At 34.1% G+C, this 21,592-nt stretch overlaps 1 protein-coding gene across 1 annotated transcript in view; it reads right to left on the reverse strand.

The window, feature by feature from the left end:
* Nucleotides 1–21,592, reverse strand: part of SMC3 (structural maintenance of chromosomes 3) — a 123,570-nt gene that overhangs the window by 71,311 nt on the left and 30,667 nt on the right. Inside the window, exons 5-11 of the mRNA XM_089088295.1 lie at nt 21,327–21,438; nt 18,736–18,917; nt 17,026–17,271; nt 13,032–13,153; nt 6,523–6,630; nt 3,454–3,559; nt 1,979–2,082 (exon numbers count right to left, since the gene is read on the reverse strand). Coding sequence (XP_088944421.1) covers nt 1,979–2,082; nt 3,454–3,559; nt 6,523–6,630; nt 13,032–13,153; nt 17,026–17,271; nt 18,736–18,917; nt 21,327–21,438 — 980 coding nt within the window. The remainder of the gene's footprint in view (nt 1–1,978; nt 2,083–3,453; nt 3,560–6,522; nt 6,631–13,031; nt 13,154–17,025; nt 17,272–18,735; nt 18,918–21,326; nt 21,439–21,592) is intronic.

Consider the following 21,592-nt stretch of genomic DNA (forward strand, 5'->3'; position numbering starts at 1 on the left):
CTGAATCCCCCCCCCCACCGTAAGAAAAGCAGAGGTTTCAGTCGCATTATACTTAAAAATAAATAGTTTGCTGAAATTTAGGCGATGCCATGGAAAATCGGCTTTTTAATCTCTTAGATAGAATCATAAGAAGAGACTTGTATTTAAAATAAAAAAATAGCAAATACAAGAACAGACCTTGCTGATCTCCTTATCACTTTCACCATTAATGACGAATGTTTATCTCATACTCATGCCAATCACGCTCAAATGCATCAATCAAACATTCAAGTGCGTGCATTTTGACACAATATACCAAAAATAGAAAGAGCTGTATGAGATTCGAAAAGACCTAAACATAAAATATGATTTTTTTTTTTTTTTTAATAAAAGGTTTCTACTGACAATGCTGCGATTTCTAAAAAAACGAACCGCCTTATTTTGAAGAGCACACAATGAATTCAAGCGTGCCCAAAAGAAGATGAACACACTGAACGTAGCAAAACAAAAAGGGAGGAAAATATTAAAGTCCAGTACATTGAACAGAAAACAATTTTGACTTTCTAAAACTTCATGTATTCCGAGCAATATTCGATTATCTACAATGTATATACCTTGAGAAATTAAGAGTCTTGTGGATTATTATTCCTAGATATTTTGCAGACATCACATCCTTAATACCGTAAGATCCAACATTTAGTTCTTTTATCGGATAATAATTTTGTAATTGAGAAAAATATATCTGATAATCCTGCATTGGGTGATTGAAATTCATCCACTTTTTAATTCTTGACATATTGTCATTATCAATGACTCACTCTCTGATCTTGCTATTGCTGCATGGTACGTTTTATTCTCAAACATACGAACTTTCGAATTGAGACTTCACCATTTTCAGACTGAAAATGGCGGAAAATTTATCAATATAAAAAGATTGCATTTAAAACTTAGGGACAAAAAATGAAAAACACGAAATTATGTGAACAAAATTAGAGTTTAAAACTAGGATAATGTTGTCTTTTGGCCCTACCAGCTTCCGTCAAAGTCAATTAAGTCCAGCGTTAAGATCATTTACAAATCATCTGAGCAATAGCAGTCGCAATGGGAACCACCTGTGGGACTTCATATTCTCCCTATATCCAAATGATGGACCTCACAACTGTTACAGTGACTAAAGTATTCAAGGTTGACAAAACTTTAAGTAAATACGAATGATACTCTAATTTTCGGAGTGACATTGCAGCTGGAAATGAATACGGCTTGGAGAAACAATATATCACTCTGATACTACTACTACTAACAATTTACTGCAGCACCAAGGCGCCTAAGGTCAACAGAGCTAGACACGGTCCTCTCTTTGGTAATCTGTCATCCTTCATCCGCTGATTGTGTCCTTGGCATCAAAACATTTCTCTGCTGATAACCCTAGAAAGCAAGATTGGACAACATTTTTCGTACAGCTGACTAGCAAATCCTCCTCCGTTTTTCGGAGCACCCACGCTTCAGAACCATGCTTGACCACTGTCATCACTGTAGACTTATCTTCCTATCTTCCAAACTTTTTCAACTGTAAAAAAACACCCTGGGTCTTGGCTATTCAACTTGCAACCTCTTAACTGCATCCACCGTATTTACTAATAATACTACCTAGGTAAGTGAAGCTGTCTACTTGGTCGATTATCTCATTATCCAGCATCACCTCTTCACCTTCACTTATTCCTAGTACTTCACATAAATTTTCAAATCTATTCTTCCATCCTGAACACATAAAACCTTTGAAAACGTAATTCATTCTGCTAAAATTTTCATCTAGGATGCTTAAATCATTAGTATAATCTAAGTCTAGGAGAGTTTTACTTCCCCAATTAATTCTGTGTTCTTCCATTGCCTTTGCATACTTAAAATGGATTAAGAAATAGTAACAATGATAATGATAAACGGCATGATTTATCGAACGGTCCTATGTGTTACTCGTCATAGTAAAAAAAAAAAAACTTACTTCTTCTCACTGGAAAGTTGATCCTTTCTTTTCTTCATCTCATAAAAAGTCTTGTTATGCTCTTCAATGCTTTGACGATGAGTGTCCATTTCTGTCGTCAATTCCTACGGAAAAGAAAACAATGTATCAACTAAAGCATCTAAGCAAGCAAGTAGCTCAATAGACTCTAATATTTTTTCCCTTGAAAATTAAACAGAAAAAAGCCTTTCTTTAGTTCCAAATGAGTCCAAGCTAAACTTTCCAAAACGGAAAATGATATTAATTACTGATATTAATGAATCTTCACTTCTGAAGCATGGGTGCTGCCAAAAACGGAGGAAGATTTTCTAGATGTTTTCCAAAGAAATTGCCTACGGATTGTTTTGGGTACCTGGCTGACTGACCGTACTTAAAAAAAAAGTAGGCTATATGAAAAGTGGGGTTCAATCCCGCTTTCTAGGGCTATAATAAAAGAAAGGTTGAGATGGCTAGGGCACGTTCTGTGGATGAAGGGTTACAGATTGCAAAAGATTGTCCTTTTCGGCCAACCGTCAAGGGCTAGACGGAAAGCAGGTCGTCCGTGGTCAGGGTTGGTGGATGTCGTAAAAAAAGATTTAAGGGAAATGGGTACTTCCTGGGAAGGTGTAAAAAGGGAGGCTTTGAATAGATTAGGATAGAGGAGGAGCATGAGTAGCTGTCTTGGCCTCAGGCGGCTTGGTACTGCTGTGAGTAGTTAGTAGTAGTAGTAGTAATAGATAGGATTTTGGGATATTTGTAAAGACGCTACTTGTCAGGTACAATTTAGTTAAGTATTTAGTAATTTATTAAACATACATTACACACAGTCTAAAATACAAAAATGGGAACAATTTAGAATTACTTCCCTCTGAATCCCGAGATGAAAGTAAGTAAAGCATTGATACACATCAAATACATGGAGGGTTGGGGGCCAGCCATCCTTTGGGGCCAACTCTGAAAAGTTAAGCTTTACCTCTTACAGAAACTATCTGTCTTGGCTTTACTCTAATTACCCAGGGCTCTCAAGTCTTTTATCACTTCCACCAAGTTGATAATTCAAGTTGATTTGTCCCCTTTTCCCCATATTGTACCCCCCCCCCCCCATTCCTTTGTCCCCTTTTTTACAGACATGGTCAACAAATCCTAAGAAAAGTAATATGGTTTTATTCATTTTTTGTTGTCCTATTTGTTATTTAACTTTGTCGTATTTGTACAAACCCTCAGTATTAGTGCTTTTAGCGCTAAAAAGAGGAAGTTTAATAAAATATGTCTATGTCTTATGTATTTCCTGTTTACCTTCCTCTGGTATTCTCAGGTACCCAGTGAGACCTCGGTTGACTCTGGCTGAGCTTACAGGATCAAGAAGATATGAGCTTACAGGGAGAAGATAAAATCTTCTTGAGTGGTTGAACTTGATTCTGACTTAGATATAGCCTTGTAAGAACCTCATACCGAGACAGCATAAACTTACAACTTACCTCAACTCTGCGTTCCAGTTCTACTTTTCTATCAGAATCCTTCCGAATTTGATCTTCCAACTTGTTGATTTGCTCTTCTTTTTCTTTAATTGCTCGATTCAAAGCTCTGTAAAATACAATAGCAAAGTGAACAAAACAAGTGTGAAATAAAAAAAGGTGAAACAAAAGAAGAGAAAGTAAACAAATATAATAATAGTAAATATGAAAAAATTAATATGACGCTATAGAATAGAATTTATTTGCGCTAAAAGCCCATAGGCCATGGCCAAAAATATAAACAAAGAACGATTACAAAGAAGTTGCACAAATCCTAACATAATCCTACAGAAATCTACTTCTATGATTCATCGCAAGACGAAGGAATTGTGCCAAGCTTCTCATACCCACAAAACACACATCTGTACTCACATTCATCAACCACTCAAAATCATAATCCCCCCTACCAAACACTTCCAGTGTTTATATTTAACGCTTAAAAAGGGAGTCCGTGTAAAAGATCTTACAAAAGTTCGTGCACATACAAGAGGCAGTAACACATGAATGTGGTTTAGCATGCATCACAGTGAACAAAGTAAAGGAAAATAAATGACCAAAATGGAACCGTTTACTTCCAGCTACGATTTCGTTATTGGAAACATTTACTTTTCCCAAAACCAAAAGCAAATCCTTAACATCCAGCTATAATTTTGCTGCAGGAAACATTTACTTTCCACATAAAAAAAAAATAACCAAAATCAAAGCGATTACTTTTAGCTATAATTTAGTTATAAAAAAATGTTAAATTTTTCGAAAATAAAACGACCAAATATGAATCGTTTAATTCCAGCTAGAATTTTGTTATAGGCAGCGAGAAGATAGTTATGAGAACGATTTGCTAAAAGAAGTACGATAATTTTTCATAGAACCAAAATAGAATAAAAGCAATACAAAGAACAAACAAAAATAGTGGATTTGATTCACTAAAGATCTTATCAGGAAATAAAACATTTTATCAGAACTTCAAGAATTGCTGCAATATTTAGTTAAGCACACAAATTCAAATTTTGCTCATGGATGAATCGAAAATAATTTGATTTCAGCTGTATTATGCTACTGGTACAAAAAAATCGCTTGGTAGAAATTGTTGTATATTATATAATGGTTGAACATCCACTAAAGAGAAGTTCCAACGCGACATATGCACCCTACTAATTTTACCTTTCATCAAAAATACTTCAACGAGATTTTTCTCTTCTATTCCCCAGTCCCCTCTTTTACAACGAAGGAAAAAAAAAATTATTGAGAAAAGAAGCTTAAAACTTGCATGAAGTATCTTCGAGGTGGGATAAAATTAAATGAGAGGGATTGGAAATTTGCACTTTTCTTTAATGGAGACATACAAGCATTACACAAACAACGTGCACCAAGTCAATTTCAAGATATTATGAAATAAAAATCTTCATATGATGCATTTAAAATATGATAATGATATGCTAATTTTATAACTATAATATGATGATAATGTAACAACTAAAATATAAAAATAATATAATATTCTAAAAGGAGAGTTGCGTGAATCGCTGTTTTATCCTTACTATGGTGACGATTATCCAATTAAACACCCAAATAAGAAAGTCCAAATCCGGTAGATACGTGGGGTTAGATAGACCCAGGGTTTTTTACTTCTTTTTTTTTATTATTAAAACATTACAGAATAGATTGCAGAAAAAAGTGAAGCTCCATTATTTCTAAACTAAATTGAAATAAGGGAATCCAAAAGTAGTATTAATTTAATTCCAGCCAAAGATTTTTATATAGCTTTTATTGTGATGGAATATTAAAAGCATCAGAAAGAAACGCTCTAGTTACTTAAAGGCAACTAATACTGATTATTTGATTACAAGTTATTACACTCTATATTCTTATTCTATATCTAATCGGGTTTCTCAACCGAGGTAACCCGGAACCCTATGGTTTTGGTTCTTAGATGTCCCACGAGAAAAAAGTGACCTATGTGGAAAAAATTGGCACCTTACAAGAGTGGGACAACTATCAAGCCATCAGTATCTCCTGACAATTTGTATGTGTATTAAAAAGGCTATATTAGTGTAATTTGGAGAATTTTGTACTCTGAGCTTGATCTCTCTCTCTAAGCCAAACACAATTATGAAGCTTTAAAAATATCAAGAAACAGCCAACTCTGGATGGTATTGGTGACAAAAGTCTCCATTCTCTTTGTACAGAAATTTACAAGGACAATCAGAATTCCGTAACTAAATCTATAATTTTCAAAACCAACTATCTAGAAAAACCAACTATACTATGTAGAAAAAGACAACTATAGAAAAAGAAAAAGACAAAACCAACTATATAGAAAAAGAGTAAATTTGATATACCATGCCTAAATACAGAGGTCTTTCGGGCCAATAAATGATGAGACAAACATTTTTTAAATATCAAAACAACTTGTTCTTTCTTAGTTTAGCTTACGGACTTTTTAGTTGACAATATTTCGTCTTTTTTTCCTGGTATCAATCAGTGGAAGGTTAGAAGTTCATACAACTTCTTAGCCAGATCGATAGGGTCATACCGCTTGTCTCTAGACATTCGAACATCAAACTGAATATTTGAATATCAGCATATTTGGACATATTTTGCTCCATTAAGCTTTTAGAGGAAAGGATTAATTTCAGGAGCTTAAATGCATTAGGCAAAATAATGCGGGCATCATTAAGGGCGTATTTTGTGCTAGGTGTCAACCAAAGAATTCTTCCTATGCTAATTTTCGTGTAAAACATTTTTTCCTTTTTAAACTTTATTAGTTCGACTAACCCAAAAAATTTTTTGTTTGTTGCAGAAGTTTAAGCTCCTCCTATCTTAGTTCACATTCTTGATATTGATTCAACCAAACAAATTCCCTTCTTAGAGCATTCATGCTTCAGGAATTTAAAATGCTTTCCCAGATAACGTTTTGTTTATTTCTTGGAAAAAAACAGTCCACAATCTGCACGTACATGCTCTTTAAGAACCTGAAAAAACAACGCTTTCTATCCAGCACTTAGAAGACGAATAAAAAAGTAGTGGACTTACCTGAGTTCACCCTTAATCCAGACATCTCTGTCTTTTTTAGAGGCAAACTGACTTCCACGCCCTTGTCTCGCGTATAGCTCCTTCCGCTTCTGTTCTTTAGTTGTTAATCTGAAACAGAACAAGTAGCAGGTATTAACAAGTAGGTATAAAATAAACCTTTTTTTGGAAAGGAAGTACACTTTCCCCAACAGCAAGTAAACACAACAATATATCGACGTTTTGTCAAAAATAGTCAAATGACTTTGCCCCTAAAGCATAAATTTTTCCATGGCCTAATATTATCAAGACCACAATGACGTCAATTCTGGGAAATTATGGGGGGGGGGATTTTTTTAATCTAGGGGAGGGGACGATTTTGCTTTTTTTTTTTATTTATGAAAATAGAAAAAAAAACTTTTTTCAATGAAAATGACAAAAAAGGAATATTTTCAAAATCTAGGGGGGAGGAATCAAGCAAGGAGGGACAATGCCCCCTTTCCACTTGACATGACTGCAAGACCACAACTATACTAAATAAAAACTCAGCGTAAATTTTCAGGTATATGGATATTTTATAGCTATAGCGTCATATTCAAATATGCATAGTCTATAAAATGATTTCGTAAGAACTAAAGCTAAGCCTATAATGCCAAGATTTCGGCTAATAATCTATTAGAAATTATTACATGACTTAATTTCTATAATTTCTACACATCATGCAGTGTTATTCAAAAGTCCTGCAAAGTCACTTAGCTATTAGGTCCTGAACTATTACATGGTACCGAGCACCACAAGAGGGGATATAACTTGTGATGAAACAAGGATTTTTTTTTTTTTTTAACTGAATTAGCAACATCGGTATACAAGTAGGAGATACAGAATAACTGGGATAAAAACAACAAAATACTTTTTTCAATCGTCAAAATTGTCATAAAAGTACACAGCCTACTATTCAAATTATAATACGTAGATATAAGCAAAAAACCCTTCCCAAAAATCCCGACATCAAATTCAATCTTACATCATATTGCAGTTTCAAAAAGCGACCAAAGAATTTATTCTTTTCTAAACTAAATACACCCAAATTTCCATTCCATAAAGCTTATCACAATAAATTTCAAGAAAGAAACATAATCAATCAAACTATATTGTTGTCACAATAGTTTGTTTAAAAATAATTCAATCGCGGTTTAACTTTGATTTGTTGTGATTTCTATTTTTTATTCTAGTTTGTTTTTATCGATGTGATTTATGGTGTAAAGGATGAGTTTCCTTACGAGTCTTGCATATGGTGTTATATGGACGTACATGAATTAATTCATATTAAATCTTTGCGTTGTCATTATTTTCTTTTTTTGATTAATTATTTATAATTTATTTTTTTCTAAAAAATTATTCATTTCTTTACAGCATTATTGATAATTTTGACTACCCTATCATTATGGCAGGAGCACCACCAAGTCTGGTTTATATTCAAAGCCTTGTGGTATTTTTAATAAGCACTGACCGGTAAGCCCTAGCCGAGTGATTAGCACGTTAGACTTGAAATCTTTTGTCCTTGAGGACGGGGGTTCGAGTCCTGGTGTCGCTGGTTATTTGGTTTGGACCGGGGGTCAGTGGCGTAACTATGTAAGCTCAGCCAGAATCAATCCAGCTCTAAATGGGTACCAGGAGAAATCTGTGGAAGGTAAACGGGAAGGGTGTGCAAAAGGAACAGGGTAGCTGGCCCTCAGCCCCAGATTGCACATCCTGGCTGAATAGCCATGAAACGGAGGTCAGAACCACCTGTAATGACTATGAAGTTCAATGCTGTATTCTTTACCTTTTACCTTTACCAGACAGATAACATGTTGTTTTTTGTTTATTTTTCTTTTTTTTTTAATAGGATGTTCTTTTGTGTGAGTGTTGTACATATACAGAGTGAGCAAAAAAAAAATCCATGAAAGTAAAGAACAAAATCAAAATATAAAACAAGAGAATATTGCCTCGTAAATAAGATACCTGTCCCTTTCGCACCCCCTTCCTCAACACCTATTTGTGTTATTTTTTATAGTGCTTTATTGAAGGCATTTTTAGCGCAGCATATATAGTTAGTATGTAGTTGCAAGTCTTTTACTTACCGATTGCCTTTCAGAACATTCCAATGTTATTGTTCAAAGCAAATGCACATCAATAAACCTTTCAGTCCTGAGACATTGGGAAATACACTTTTTATCCCATTCCCATTGCCCTTGTGCCCCCCCCCCCCCACCACAGCGTTCAAGACAATGGTTGTAAGTTATGCCCTGGGGGCATATATGGTTTTTTATAATAGATGTTGTCGTAGAAGCTTCAAAAAAGGTTTATTCAATTGGAAATTGAAAGGGCTAGTGCCCTTTTTAATAGGCTAGTCGAAACTGATTGGAGGGCAACTAACATCCCTCTCACGCCCACCATTTCCCCAAACAAATCCAATCAAAATTTTGAGATAGCCATTTTTTCAACGAAGTTGAAAGTTCTGGATATTATGTCTTTGAGGATGATAACCCCCCTCCCCACAACCCTCAGGGCAACGGTTGTAAGTTATTCCCTGGGGGCATATTAGGTTTTTACATAGAGCATTGTAATGGAAACTTAGAAACTTCGAAGGGCTAGTGCCCTTTTAAATAGTCAAAGTGTTGGAGCAGAACTAACACCCCTCCCACACCCACCATTTCCCCAAAATCATTCAATCAAAATTTTGAGATAGCCAGTTTGTTCAACGTAGTTGAAACGTCTGGAAATTACATCTTTGGGGACGACACTCCCCCCACAGCCCTCAGCGCAAGGGTTGTAAGTTATGTCCAGGTGGCATGTAAGATTTTATAGAAAGCGTTGTAGTAGAAACTTCGAGAACGGCACATTCGATTGGAAATTGAAAGGGTTAGGGCCCTATTTAATAGTAAGAAGTGGTTGGAGGACAACTAACGCCCCTCTCACGCCTACCATTTCCCCAAACACGTCCATTCATAATTTTGAGATAGACATTTTGTTCAACGTAGTTGAAAGTTCTGGAAACTAGATCTTTGCAAGCGTTGTCGTAGAAACTTCAAAAAGGACTCATTCAATTGGGAATTGAGAGGGCTAGTGCTCTTATTAATAGTCAAAAGCGATCGGAGGGCGAATGCCCCCCACGCCCATCATTTCCCCAAACACTTCCGATCAACATTTTGATATCGCCATTCTATTGAACGTAGTTGAAGGGTCCGGAAATTACCCCCACGGCCCTCAAGGCTAAGGTTGTAAGTTTATTTTCCCTGGGGCGGTGCATTATATGCCCTGGGGACATATAATGTCTTATAGAAAGTGTTGTAAAAACTTTAAAAAGGGCTCTTTCGACTGGAAATTGAGAGGGCTATTACTCTTTTTAATAGTCGAAAGTAATCGGAGGGAGAATCCCCCCCCACGCCCATCATTTCCCCAAACAGTTCCGATTAACATTTTGATATGGCTATTTTGTTCAAAGTAGTTGAAAGGTCTGGGAATTATGTCTTTGAGGATGACAACCCTCCCCCCATAGCCCTCAGGACAAGGGTCGTAAGTTATGCCCTTGTGGCATATAACGTTTTTATAGAAGGTTTTGTCTTAGAAGCTTCAAAGAGGGCTCATTGAGTAGGAAATTGAGAGGACTAGTGCATTTTTTTATTAGTCGAAAGTGATCTGAGGGCAAATGTCCCCCTCCACGCCTATCATTTCCCCAAACACTTCCAATCAAAATTTTGATATAACCATTTTGTTAAGCCTATCAGAAAGGTCTGGCAATTATGTCTTTGAGGATAAAAAATACCCCTATTCCTCAGGGCAAGGGTTGTAATTTATGCCCTGGGGACATATTGGGTTTTTATAGAAAGCGTGGTCACAGAAATTTCGAAGGAGGCTCATTGGATTGATAATCAGATGCTCTAGAGCTCTTTTTAAGAGTCAGTGTGTGTCGTATTGTCTCGAAATCCGTCTAATAGAAATTTTTAGATAGCCATTCTATTCAAAATAGTCTAAATATCATTTAACACGGTTTTTGGAGTGGAAACAAACCCCAGATATTAGGGGCAAGGGTTCTAAGTTATGCCCAGGGGGTATTTAAGGTTTTTATGGAAGGGATGGCTGTTTGACTTCAGAAGAGGTTCAGTCTTTCTCCTTGAAAAATATAAAACGAACAGAAATTAATCAAAAAAACTTCTAGCACAAGAAAAAAAAAGAGTAAAGAACTCGATTAAACCAAAAATGAACAAAATAGAAACAAATAATCTACCAAGCATACAACTACCATAAATCAGTATCAATAAATAAATTAAACCCAAAACAAACAGAAATTTAAATAAGTCAAACTCAAAACGAGCAGAAATTGATCTGAGTAGGGTTCTAAACCATTTGCTTTCGAAAAGCCAGAATATATTTTTTGCTTTACAAAAAAAAAATTATTTTAAATGTTTTCACTTTTATGACCTTAAGAAATTAAAAATTAATTAAAATTTTAAGAAATAAATATCAGCATATGTATATTAAACTGACAATGAAAATTTTTTTCAGTAAATTCATTTGAATTTTTTTTAGTAAAGTACAAATTATATTCTGGCTTCTAGAAAGCATAGGGTTTAGAACCCTACTCAGATTAATTTCTGCTCGTTTTGAGTTTGACTTATTTTAATTTTTGTTTGTTTTGGGTTTCATTTATTTATTTATACTGATTTGTGGTAATTGTATGCTTGGTAAAAAAAAAAAAAAGGAAAAATTGAAATCCGTATGTCAACGGAGGCGATATTTCTTCCTCGCCAATTTCTCAATCTCAGTCAGTTGGGGTCTCACAAGGCATGCAACATCAGCAGCCCCGACTCTAGATCTTTGAAGTTCAGGTTGAAATCAGCACTGAAGAGGCTTATTTTATCATTTCCGAGAAAAAAATTGTCTATAAATTGCGCTAAGACAAAATTCATCGTCTTCTCTCGTACTGGGAGAACATCGCTAGAAATTATGACGATCAATATTCAGGTCCTGCCCATAGAAATTGAAAGACTTGATAATATTAAATATTTTGGGATAATGATGGATTCAAATTTGTCATTCAAAGGCCATGCAATTTATCTTTAAATGAAACTCTCAAGAAATATTGTAATGATGAATCATCTGAAATTTATTCTGCCATTTTTAGCCCTGAAATCTCTTTATCATTCTCTAGTACATTCATATATAAATTACTGTCCCATTATTTTTTTTTATACTTTTAAAAATTTGTGTACTTTGCTAGATTAGTTATTTGAAATTCCCCCCATCCCCCTAAAATGTCTGCACCCGGGGCAAGTGAACCCTCAGCCGCCCCTCCCCTGAAACCTCCTCTGATCAGTATTTTTTTTAATACTTTTTTTGAATACTTTGGAAGATTAGTTATTTGAAATTCCCCCCCCCCCCCTAAAACCAACTCTGATCAGTATGCAATATATATTCGATCACACTTTGATCATCCTGATCTACATTAACGTGCTGATCCTCCCCTTGATGACAGCTTATCAAATAGTCCTTGGCAGCTAAATCAGAAGTGTAAAAAATGTCAGAAGCGATCTTTAGGCCTGATAGCAATGAAAAGTCTTATTTACTAAGAACCGAAATAATGCCATATCAAGCTTAGTTCTGAAAAAGCGTGAAACTTGCTTCGCCGAGCCACAATAAGTTCTTCCGAAGCGGAAAAATATCGCTTCGCCACGCTTCAACTTGAAAAAAATCGCTTAGCAAGGCGATATTTTTAAGAAAAAAGGGAATGGATGTTGAAAAATTAGTAACAAGCATTAGATCATATTCTGTATTGTATGATATACACTGCAAAGAATACAAGGGCCAAGGAATCAAAGAAAATGCATGGAAAGAGGTGGTAAAAACACTTGAATAAGGTAAAAACGTGTTTGGCATTTGTTCAATCTTTGAGTAGTCTACATCTTAATAAATAATGGAAAAAAATGTCACAAGCTATTTACTGAAAATCCCCATGTTCCCTCTGTTTATATTAGGATGTGTTGTAGGATTACATGTGGTCCATGGAATGTTCATAATATAATACAGATCCTTCAATTAATGCTGAAATAATTAACACTGAATTCTCGTTCTTATATAAAAGAATCGAAATTTTTTATACCAAAATATTTTTAATACCAAATATATGTGGCTTGTGTTGGATAATTACACCATTTCCTTTTTTGTTTGTTCTCAAGAGCAAGTAAAGTAAGGGCACAAGCAGAAACAAAAAGAAAATTTTCTTGTTTTCTTCATCTCTTGAAGGAAAAAAAACGCCTTCAGTGCGAATTGCCAAGCGTTTTTCGTTTCGCCCCACAAAATATTTTTTCCAAAAGCAACTTTTTTGTCACGATCTGTCAGAATTTAGCTTTATTTGCACGTATTCATCTGCTATGAACCAAATGTACTCCAAATTCGCTAGTAATCTAAAAGAAGAATCGTAATGCATTTAAAGTATTGAAAACAAATGAAATAAACTTTTGGCACGATGAAATAGTAATAAAAAAACTCACAGCTTTGCAATCGCCTCTTCTTTCGCTTTGGCTTCCTCATACTTTGGTTTTAAAGCATTCAATTCATCCGTCTTCTCTTTAATCCTGTTCTCCAAATCCTCAAGTTCCCGCATTGCACGATTCTATGTAAAGAATAAAAAATAGAATTGACAAAAATATGAATGAACCGAATCCTAGCCGAGTTGTTAGCACGATAGACTTGAAAACCTTTGACCGTGAAGACAGGGGTTCGAGTTCTGGTGTCACTGGTTACATGGTTTAGAACGGGGGTCAGTGGAGTGACTCTGTAAGCTCAGCCAGAGTCGACCCAGGTCTAAAGGGGTACCCGGAGAAATCTGGGAAAGAAAAAACTGGGAGGGTGTGAGAAAGCACAGGTTGACAGGCCCCCAACCCCTCATTGCACTTCCTAGCTGAAGGGCTATGTAACGCAGGGCCGCCGGTAGGGATTATGAAATTCTGTTCCGGATTCTTTTTTTACTTATACACACTTGTATCTCAATGACGCCATAATTAAAGGTCTTAACTTAAAAAAGGATTGGAAGATTCAATGAAGCTCATTTTTAAGCTTTAACAAAGGCATTTAATTAGAAACTGGACATATTGACCAAAATCACATTGACTTTCAATCATTTGGAGGAAAAGGAGTACATTTGGTGAACGGGGCTTTTCAAGGCAGCAAACAGACAAGATTAAGATGCTCAAAACTGGACATTCTGGCAAAAATCACATTGACTTTCAATCATTTAGAGGAAAAGGAGTAGATTTTTTGAACAGGGCTTTTCAAGGCAGCAAACAGACAAGATTAAGATATTCAAAACTGGACATTCTGGCCAAAATCACATTGACTTTCAATCATTTGGAGGAAAAAGAGTAGATTTTTGGAACGGGGCTTTTCAAGGCAGCAAACAGACAAGATTAAGATGTTCAAAACTGGGCATTCTGGCCAAAATCACATTGACTTTCAATCATTTGGAGGAAAAGGAGTAGATTTTTGGAACGGGGCTTTTCAAGGCAGCAAACAGACAAGATTAACATGTTCAAAACTAGATATTCTGGCCATATATTCAATGGATGTTGTCAGCAGAAGACAATAAACCGCAAATTTCAAGAGGATATCATTAGTTAATTCATACTAAATTTGAACTGAGGCGTCATGTCAAAACTAACGCAGCAAGGAAGAAAAACAATTCTTGCGGATCAAATACGACACTAGAAAATAGATTCGACAGATCGGTCAAGAGTTTTAAGTACTAAGTCTTAAAGTTTTAAGTAGCAAGGACCATACAAGGAATTCAAATTCAGTGAAACGACTGCATATGTAGTTATGCAGTTGTCGGTAGTAACTGGTGCCAAATTAAAAAAAGAAATATGGGCAAAAAATTAGCAACAATCAAGCTAAAAACATATGGCACAAAACAGTATAAGAAGATGTAGTATTCCTTTCTTGGTGTTTTTGGCTTCTGGTATCAACAGATTTTTAGCGTTTGAATTTTTACGAATTAAAAGCATTCTCGAATTTAACTAATTAGTTTTGCTTATTATTTTGACGGTTCAACGTGGCAACACTGACGTGGTAATTTCGGAAAAACCGAAAGAAAACTGCAGAAATTTATAGTTTTCTGGTTTGAACACATCTAAGGTATTTTTTCCATGACCACACTGCCTTTCTATGACGAAAAAAGAAGAATTTAAATAGGAATATGTCATTTTATTAGACACTGAAAAACACATACAAAAGTTCTGGATATTTCGATGACATATTCAGTCACTATCATCAGCAGACACGGCAGTAATTAATTTTCTCTGTATAAATATAATTAGTTTTAAATGTAATACTTTAGTTTCTCTGCTGATGATGATGAATAAATATGTAATCGAAATGTCCAGAACTTTTGTATATGTTTTTCAGTGTCTAATAAAAGGACCTATTCATATCTGAGCTATTTATTTGTTCGGAAAAGACCTAAGATTTCCCCGGGCCAGGAGGAAAAATGTTTTTATTTTGATGCCCTGGTACTTTAAGGATTCTTTTTTCCTTTTTTTTTGTGACAGAAGAAAGATCACGGATGCGTGTTTTTTTTTTTTTTTTTCTCTCTCCCCAGGGGTGATCGTATTGAACCAATTGCCACAGATGATCGGGAGAGGGCTCATTTGCAGGGAAATTAAAAGCTAGTACTTTTTTAATCAGCCCAAAAGATTGGAAGGCAACTAACCCCCCTCTCACACTCTTTTTTCCCAAAGTCGTCTGATCAAAATTTTGAATTTTTTTAAAAACAATTATTTAGTTTTGAATGTCTTTTGCACTCCTTTTGACAGTCAAAATTTTTTTTCCTTTTTCTTTCTTTAAAAGATCGTAAGAAATATCCCCTGATTTTTCTTTTGCAACATTAAAGTCCAATTTCCTCCAGAATTTCTCCTTCAAAAACATAGTTAAAAATCACTAAAAAAGAATTAGGCTGACTGTATTACTTGAATTAAATAAGGAAGGCTTACTAATCAAGTTTGTATGGGATAAGGAATCTTGTGCTGGTGTTTCTTCCATAATAGAAATATAATATTCAAAATATATTTTACAATGCCTTTCATGATCTTTCATGATTTGAAAAAAATATGTCAAAACAGCTTTTGAATTACTTCAGCCAATGTGTAACCAGGTAAAAAGATATAAAAAAAACAACAAAGAAAATAGACGAGAGTAAACTAGATCATGTAAACTAGTAAACTAGATCATGATTGAGAGATATAAACGTTGAAAAGAAGTTACAATAGACAAAAGAAACAGTAAAATAAAGAATAAAATGAATTAACTTATCAAAATTAAGACTTTTCGATAAGACCACGCAAGTACAAAGACTTCACTTTTAGGGATTTCAACGTCATAAAACTTACACGATGAAAGGATTATGAAATTTTATAGTCCATGGCTACAAAAAAACTACTTCAGGGAATGAAGCTTTATTCAGGATGTACAATAGAACTCAACCAAAAATAAGTTTTATTGGCCAGGGAAAATGGCTTTTTACGAATACCGACGATAAGATGAATCGTGTTCAAAGAAACGACAAGTCGGTGAAATGGGCATTTTATGAATACACGAGAGATTAATCTGTGAACAATTACCGGTATTTGGTTTCTACCATTTTTGTTATTAGGAAACAGTTTTTGCTCAAGAAAGTTTCTTTGTACTTGTAATATAACCTTTTAGACTTTGTTCAAATTTTCAATCAAAATTTTTCAATCACGACAGTTTTGGCACAGAACTCTCTTAAACTCTCTGGTTTTCGTAGAGATTTGAGCATTTTGGAAAAAAAAAAGGTTTAATAAAGCAGCTTAAAATACAGTTTTGTATCCCATAATCAAATATTACAATCATCTGTATCTTTCTATTTTTTAACCCCTCATTTACAAAGCAATAATTTTAAGGTCTTTTTGTTTAATTTTTGGTGCTTCAGAAAAGAAAATCATTAGGTAAATATTATGAGCAATAAATAAACCCTCATTACAGTTTTTAAATCAGTATAAATATATTCTTGGATTAAAACATATTCTAGGCATAAATAATGAAAAATAATTTGTTGTTTTTGTAAGATATTCAGATTAAATTTCAGCTTATTTATTTCAGATTAATATAAATCTGTTTAGGAAGTTTTTTTTGAAGAAGATTGTATATACTAAACCTAGAAATGGAATAGGTTATTTATTTTGCTCTACCGTCTAAACTAAACATTCAAGCTTTCATTTTCAGTTTTAAGGAAGGGGGAGGATTTCTCAAACCTGTTTCAGGATAGAGCCCCTCCTCCTCCCCAACTCTGTGAGAAAGAATGATTGCATAGAACATCAAATGAAAATTATTTTCTATTTGTATATCTTCATGAAAAATACATTAACATGTTACATATTAGCATCTTAAGAATTTGAAGCACATAAATAAACAAAGAGAACAGAGAGGGGGGGGGGAACAGGGGGGAATGAATATTGATAAATCATAGCTTACTCTTGAATCAGCATCTCCCTTAATGTCTTCGTTCAAATCCTTCACATTTAAGTCAAGCTTTGTTTTCTCTCTTACAGCTTTCTGGAGTTCGTCCTTAAGGGATTCTATTTCCTCTTTGAGAGACGAACCTTGAGTTTTGATTTCTTTAACTTGCTTGGAAGAAGACTTGACTTTATCTTGTGCCTCTTTCAAATCTTTTGACCTCTGTTCTTTTGTTTTTCCAGAACTAGCCCGAACTGCTTCCATCTTGAAAATAATAGCAACAATTCAGTATTAATCAAATCCAACAGAATTGCTTCAAGCTAAAAACATTTTACCTATTTAAATATAAGCTAATTACATTTTGACTGACATGCCTAACTCTTCCAAGAACATTAAACTAATTTTACAAGCGTACAATCTAGAATGTTGCCGAAATTTCGACTTTAAAGAGCTCTGAAGTACTCCTACCAAAACAACTTCAAAGTGAACTCCCAATTTTTTTAGAAAATATATCTAAAACATTCTTTTTGCTACCCTTGATTGATAACAACTCCCCCCTCCCTTTCAAAAACATGAAACAAACAAAAAAACATTATTTTTGGTGTGCAATTCTATCGGATTAATTTTATGCTTAGATTCCCAGGGATACCAATGAAACGTCCTTTTTGTTCTCAGAGTTAAAAATTACTTATGCAACCATGATGATTCTGGTCAATGCAATGACTTTCAGAGAAAATTAAAAATACTGGTATACAACATAGTGCAATCTGATTAAAAATCTTCAAGCTTCAAATTCATACCATAAACAAGCGCATCTAAGAAAAAATGTATCAAAATGTTTTTAAAACTAAAAAGAGTCTGAACTGGCAAGAGTTAACCTAATATACCCCACATTATTCTTTTTTTCATAGCTTTCACTAGTAATCAAGCCCGTAACAAAAAAAAATCTGTATACAAAAAAAAAAATCCACATATTTTTCCTTTAAAATACAGCAGCGAGTAAAACAATGAATAGCTTTTTTGCTGAACCCTTTAGGGATATGCACCTCAAAATCACCCCCTACAAAGAGTTTTAAATCATGTAGACATTGCAAATAGGCAAATTAACTATCCAAATAAAAAATAAAGTCATTGAAAACTGCAATAAACACTTAAAAATTTAACCAAAAAAAAAAGCTTTGCTGGCTTTTTGAAGTAAGCTTGTTTTTTCAAGTGTAAACGAAATTTTCCTTTGGCACAAGGGGGCCCCTATGGGAGCAAAAACCAATTTAGGGCCTGAGGACCGTGATTCCAATCATTCGAGGGAAGCCAGCAAAATCCTGAGAGAGCCGAAGGCCAGAATCCTGTCGAGCAAATCCAGGGCCCTTTGCAAAAGCCCAATGCCGACGGTGACGATCATGAGGGATTTGAAAGAACCAACTTAGAGGGGAAAAAAGAGAAATATAAAAACAAAAAAGAATTTAGTAATCCCAAATAAAGGGATTAAATCAATTTCTATAGATTTCTTTTAACTTAGAATCGACCAATCGAATCTTCAAAAAGTGACACGATCTTAATGTATTGGCAACAAAAAAGAACAGAGTATCTTATAAACCTAAACGGTCTCACAACTGGAGAGAATAATCGCTTTAAAAAAACAGAGGCAGACAAAGCAATAAATGTGTCTAGATGATTATTATTTTGTCCAAAAAATTTGCTGCTTAACAAGACAGAGAAAATGGATCTTACATCATCTAGCTTTTTTTTCGTATCTTTTAGATCTCTATCATAAACTGCGAACTCGAGAGCTCTCCTCATTTTGTCCCACTTTTGATACTCCTTCAATTCCTCTTTTTCACCTTTGAGTGTTTCAAGGCGATCTTCGATAGTACGAAGGAAATCTTCAATCTTGTCAATCTTACCATCAGTTTCTACAAAAAGATAAAAAAAAAGGTTATAAATACACGTGTCTACCAAACAATTGGCTATGTCCACACTTCCAGAGAAAATCTATTCATTATTATATATATAAACGAAAAAGGCGTCAAATCAACTAACAAGCCTTGCTAGCTAAGTTGACCGAGCGTACAATCGGCAAGACTAAATAATACTATCGTGGATTCGAGCCTCACATTTGCGTTTTGTTTTTGTTTTTTTTTTCAAAAAATATTGAGATGATGTTCTTTCTTGGATAAAGGTTGTATTTGCAGAGTATAAATCAATGTTAAGGTGAAATGCAAGCGAAGATGATAAAGAATTAGATTAAAGGGGAGAAAGGATCTTTTCGCGTCGTAAATACGTATTTCCAAAGTTATAGGCTTGGTAAGTCAATCATGCTTTGCCTCTTGGCTGTGGATCTCGTAGCAAAACTTTCAGGGAAAGTTTTTTCACGAGAAGGGCAAGGTGAGTTCGATTTTCTTATGCTTTATCTATGCCTCTCTGCTTTCTGGCACATACACAGGGGAGAACAAAAACCTCAAGATTTTGGCGATTCTTTTTTCTATATATATGAGCTTGCCTTTTCCCAGACTAAATTCTGTGTATCTCATATTTATTAAAATGTCAATTTCATCATTTTCATAATACATTTTTTAATATTAAATTTGTCAATTTTCATGCTAATAATGAATTTGTCATTTTCATGCTAATAATAAATTCTCGTTTTTTATAAGATATTCAAATAAAAGGGGATGTCCCCTCCTCAACGCCTCACTCTTTACGCTAAAGTTTGACTCTGTCTCACAACTTTATTTTTTAAAACAATAAAGAACTTCTTTGTTCATATATTTTTAATACGTATATTAGGGGGTTCGCCCCCTAGTCAATACCTCGCTCTTTACGCTAAAGTTCGAATATTGTTCCAATTCTTTAAAAATGACCCCTTAATCACAAAGGCCGTTAATTATAATAAATAGCTCTTATGAAAGTACTACAAAATCTTAAAATCTCACTAAAAAATCTGGCTTAAAGAGTGAGGTATTGACTAGAGGGCGAACCCAATCACATACATAATATTTTCTGTTCGTTTTAAGTTTTGATGTTTCTCCTTACTTTCAGTTGAAAAACTTGTTTTTTTTTTAAATTTAATTTCTGATCGTTGTTTTAAATAATACTGGGAAATCTGGCGCCCCATTCATAGCAAGGTCCTTTCCCCCATAAAAATATTCCTCCATGGAAAGATCTCAAAAATTTGATTGGGTGACTTTGGGAAAAAATGAGCATGGGAGGGGGCCTAGTTGCCCTCCATTTTTTTGTTACTTAAAAAGGGCACTAGAACTTTTAATTTCCGTTCGAATGAGCCCTTCCACAATACTCTAGGACCACTGGATAAATACAATCCCCCCTGAAAAAAAAAAAAACAAAAAAAACACTCATCCGTGATCTTTCTTCTGGTAAAAAAAAAACAACAAAATTCCACATTATTGCGGATAGGAGCTTGAAACCTCTACAGTAGGGTTCTCTGATACGCTGAATCTGATGCTGTGGTTTTCATTAAGGTTCTATAACTTTTGGGGTGTTTCCCCCTTTTTTCTAAAATCAGGCGAATTTTCTCTGGCGAATTTTCTCAGGCGCGTAACTTTTGATAGGTAAGACTAAACTTGATGAAACTTATTTAGTTTAAATCAGCATTAAAATCTAATTTTTTTATGTATCTATTGGTATCAAAATTCTGTTTTTAGAGTTTCGGTTACTATTGAGTCGGATCGCTCCTTACTTACAGTTCGTTACCACGAACTGTTCGATTGAAATCCCTAAAAATTTGACTTTGTTTTACATTTCAATACTATTACCGACGGGAATTTCTTATAAGAAAAAAGGGGGAGTGGAAATTATTCTACTAATCATTCTTTTAACGCTTAAACAATAATGATTTACAGAGTTAAACTACGGAAACCCAGTTAAATTTTGTGTTTATATATACATACATATATATATATATATATATATATATATATATATATATATATATATATATATATATATATATATATATATATATATATATATATATATATATATATATATATATATATATATATATATATATATATATATATATATATATATATATATATATATATATATATATATATATATATATATATATATATATATATATATATATATATATATATATATATTGAGAGAGAGAGAGCGCAAAATATTAAAAGACATATTATAAAATGACAGAAACCACCAACTGACATGATGTGGAAATATAGGGTAGAAACCCAAGTTTAACCTTTGATAGAGTTCAGTTTAAAAACAAAGAACAAAATCGATGAACACTGGGTGGAAAGGAGTTCATCTAAAAAAGATTAAAAGTACAAGAAGGATACCCTTTAAAATTCCAAGAGATTCTTCCCTCCTTTCATCATAAACACGTGTTCCAGCCACTTCTCGAAGAAGTTTCAAGCGATATGAATCTGGTGCGGTTGCCATTTGGTTAATCTAAAAAAATGAAAAAAAAAGAAAAAAAAACACTAGTTAAAGAAACATTCTCTTTTTTTGTAACATTATTTGTTATATTCTAAAATATCTACTATAACAGCTAAAGAGAAGGAATAAGTTAACTCTAATAAACTCGACAAATAATGTACCATTT

The sequence above is a fragment of the Artemia sp. Qi Xiang Cuo genome, chromosome 4 (assembly GCF_049724085.1).
Source record: "Artemia sp. Qi Xiang Cuo chromosome 4, ASM4972408v1, whole genome shotgun sequence".
NCBI lineage: Eukaryota > Metazoa > Arthropoda > Branchiopoda > Anostraca > Artemiidae > Artemia > Artemia sp. Qi Xiang Cuo.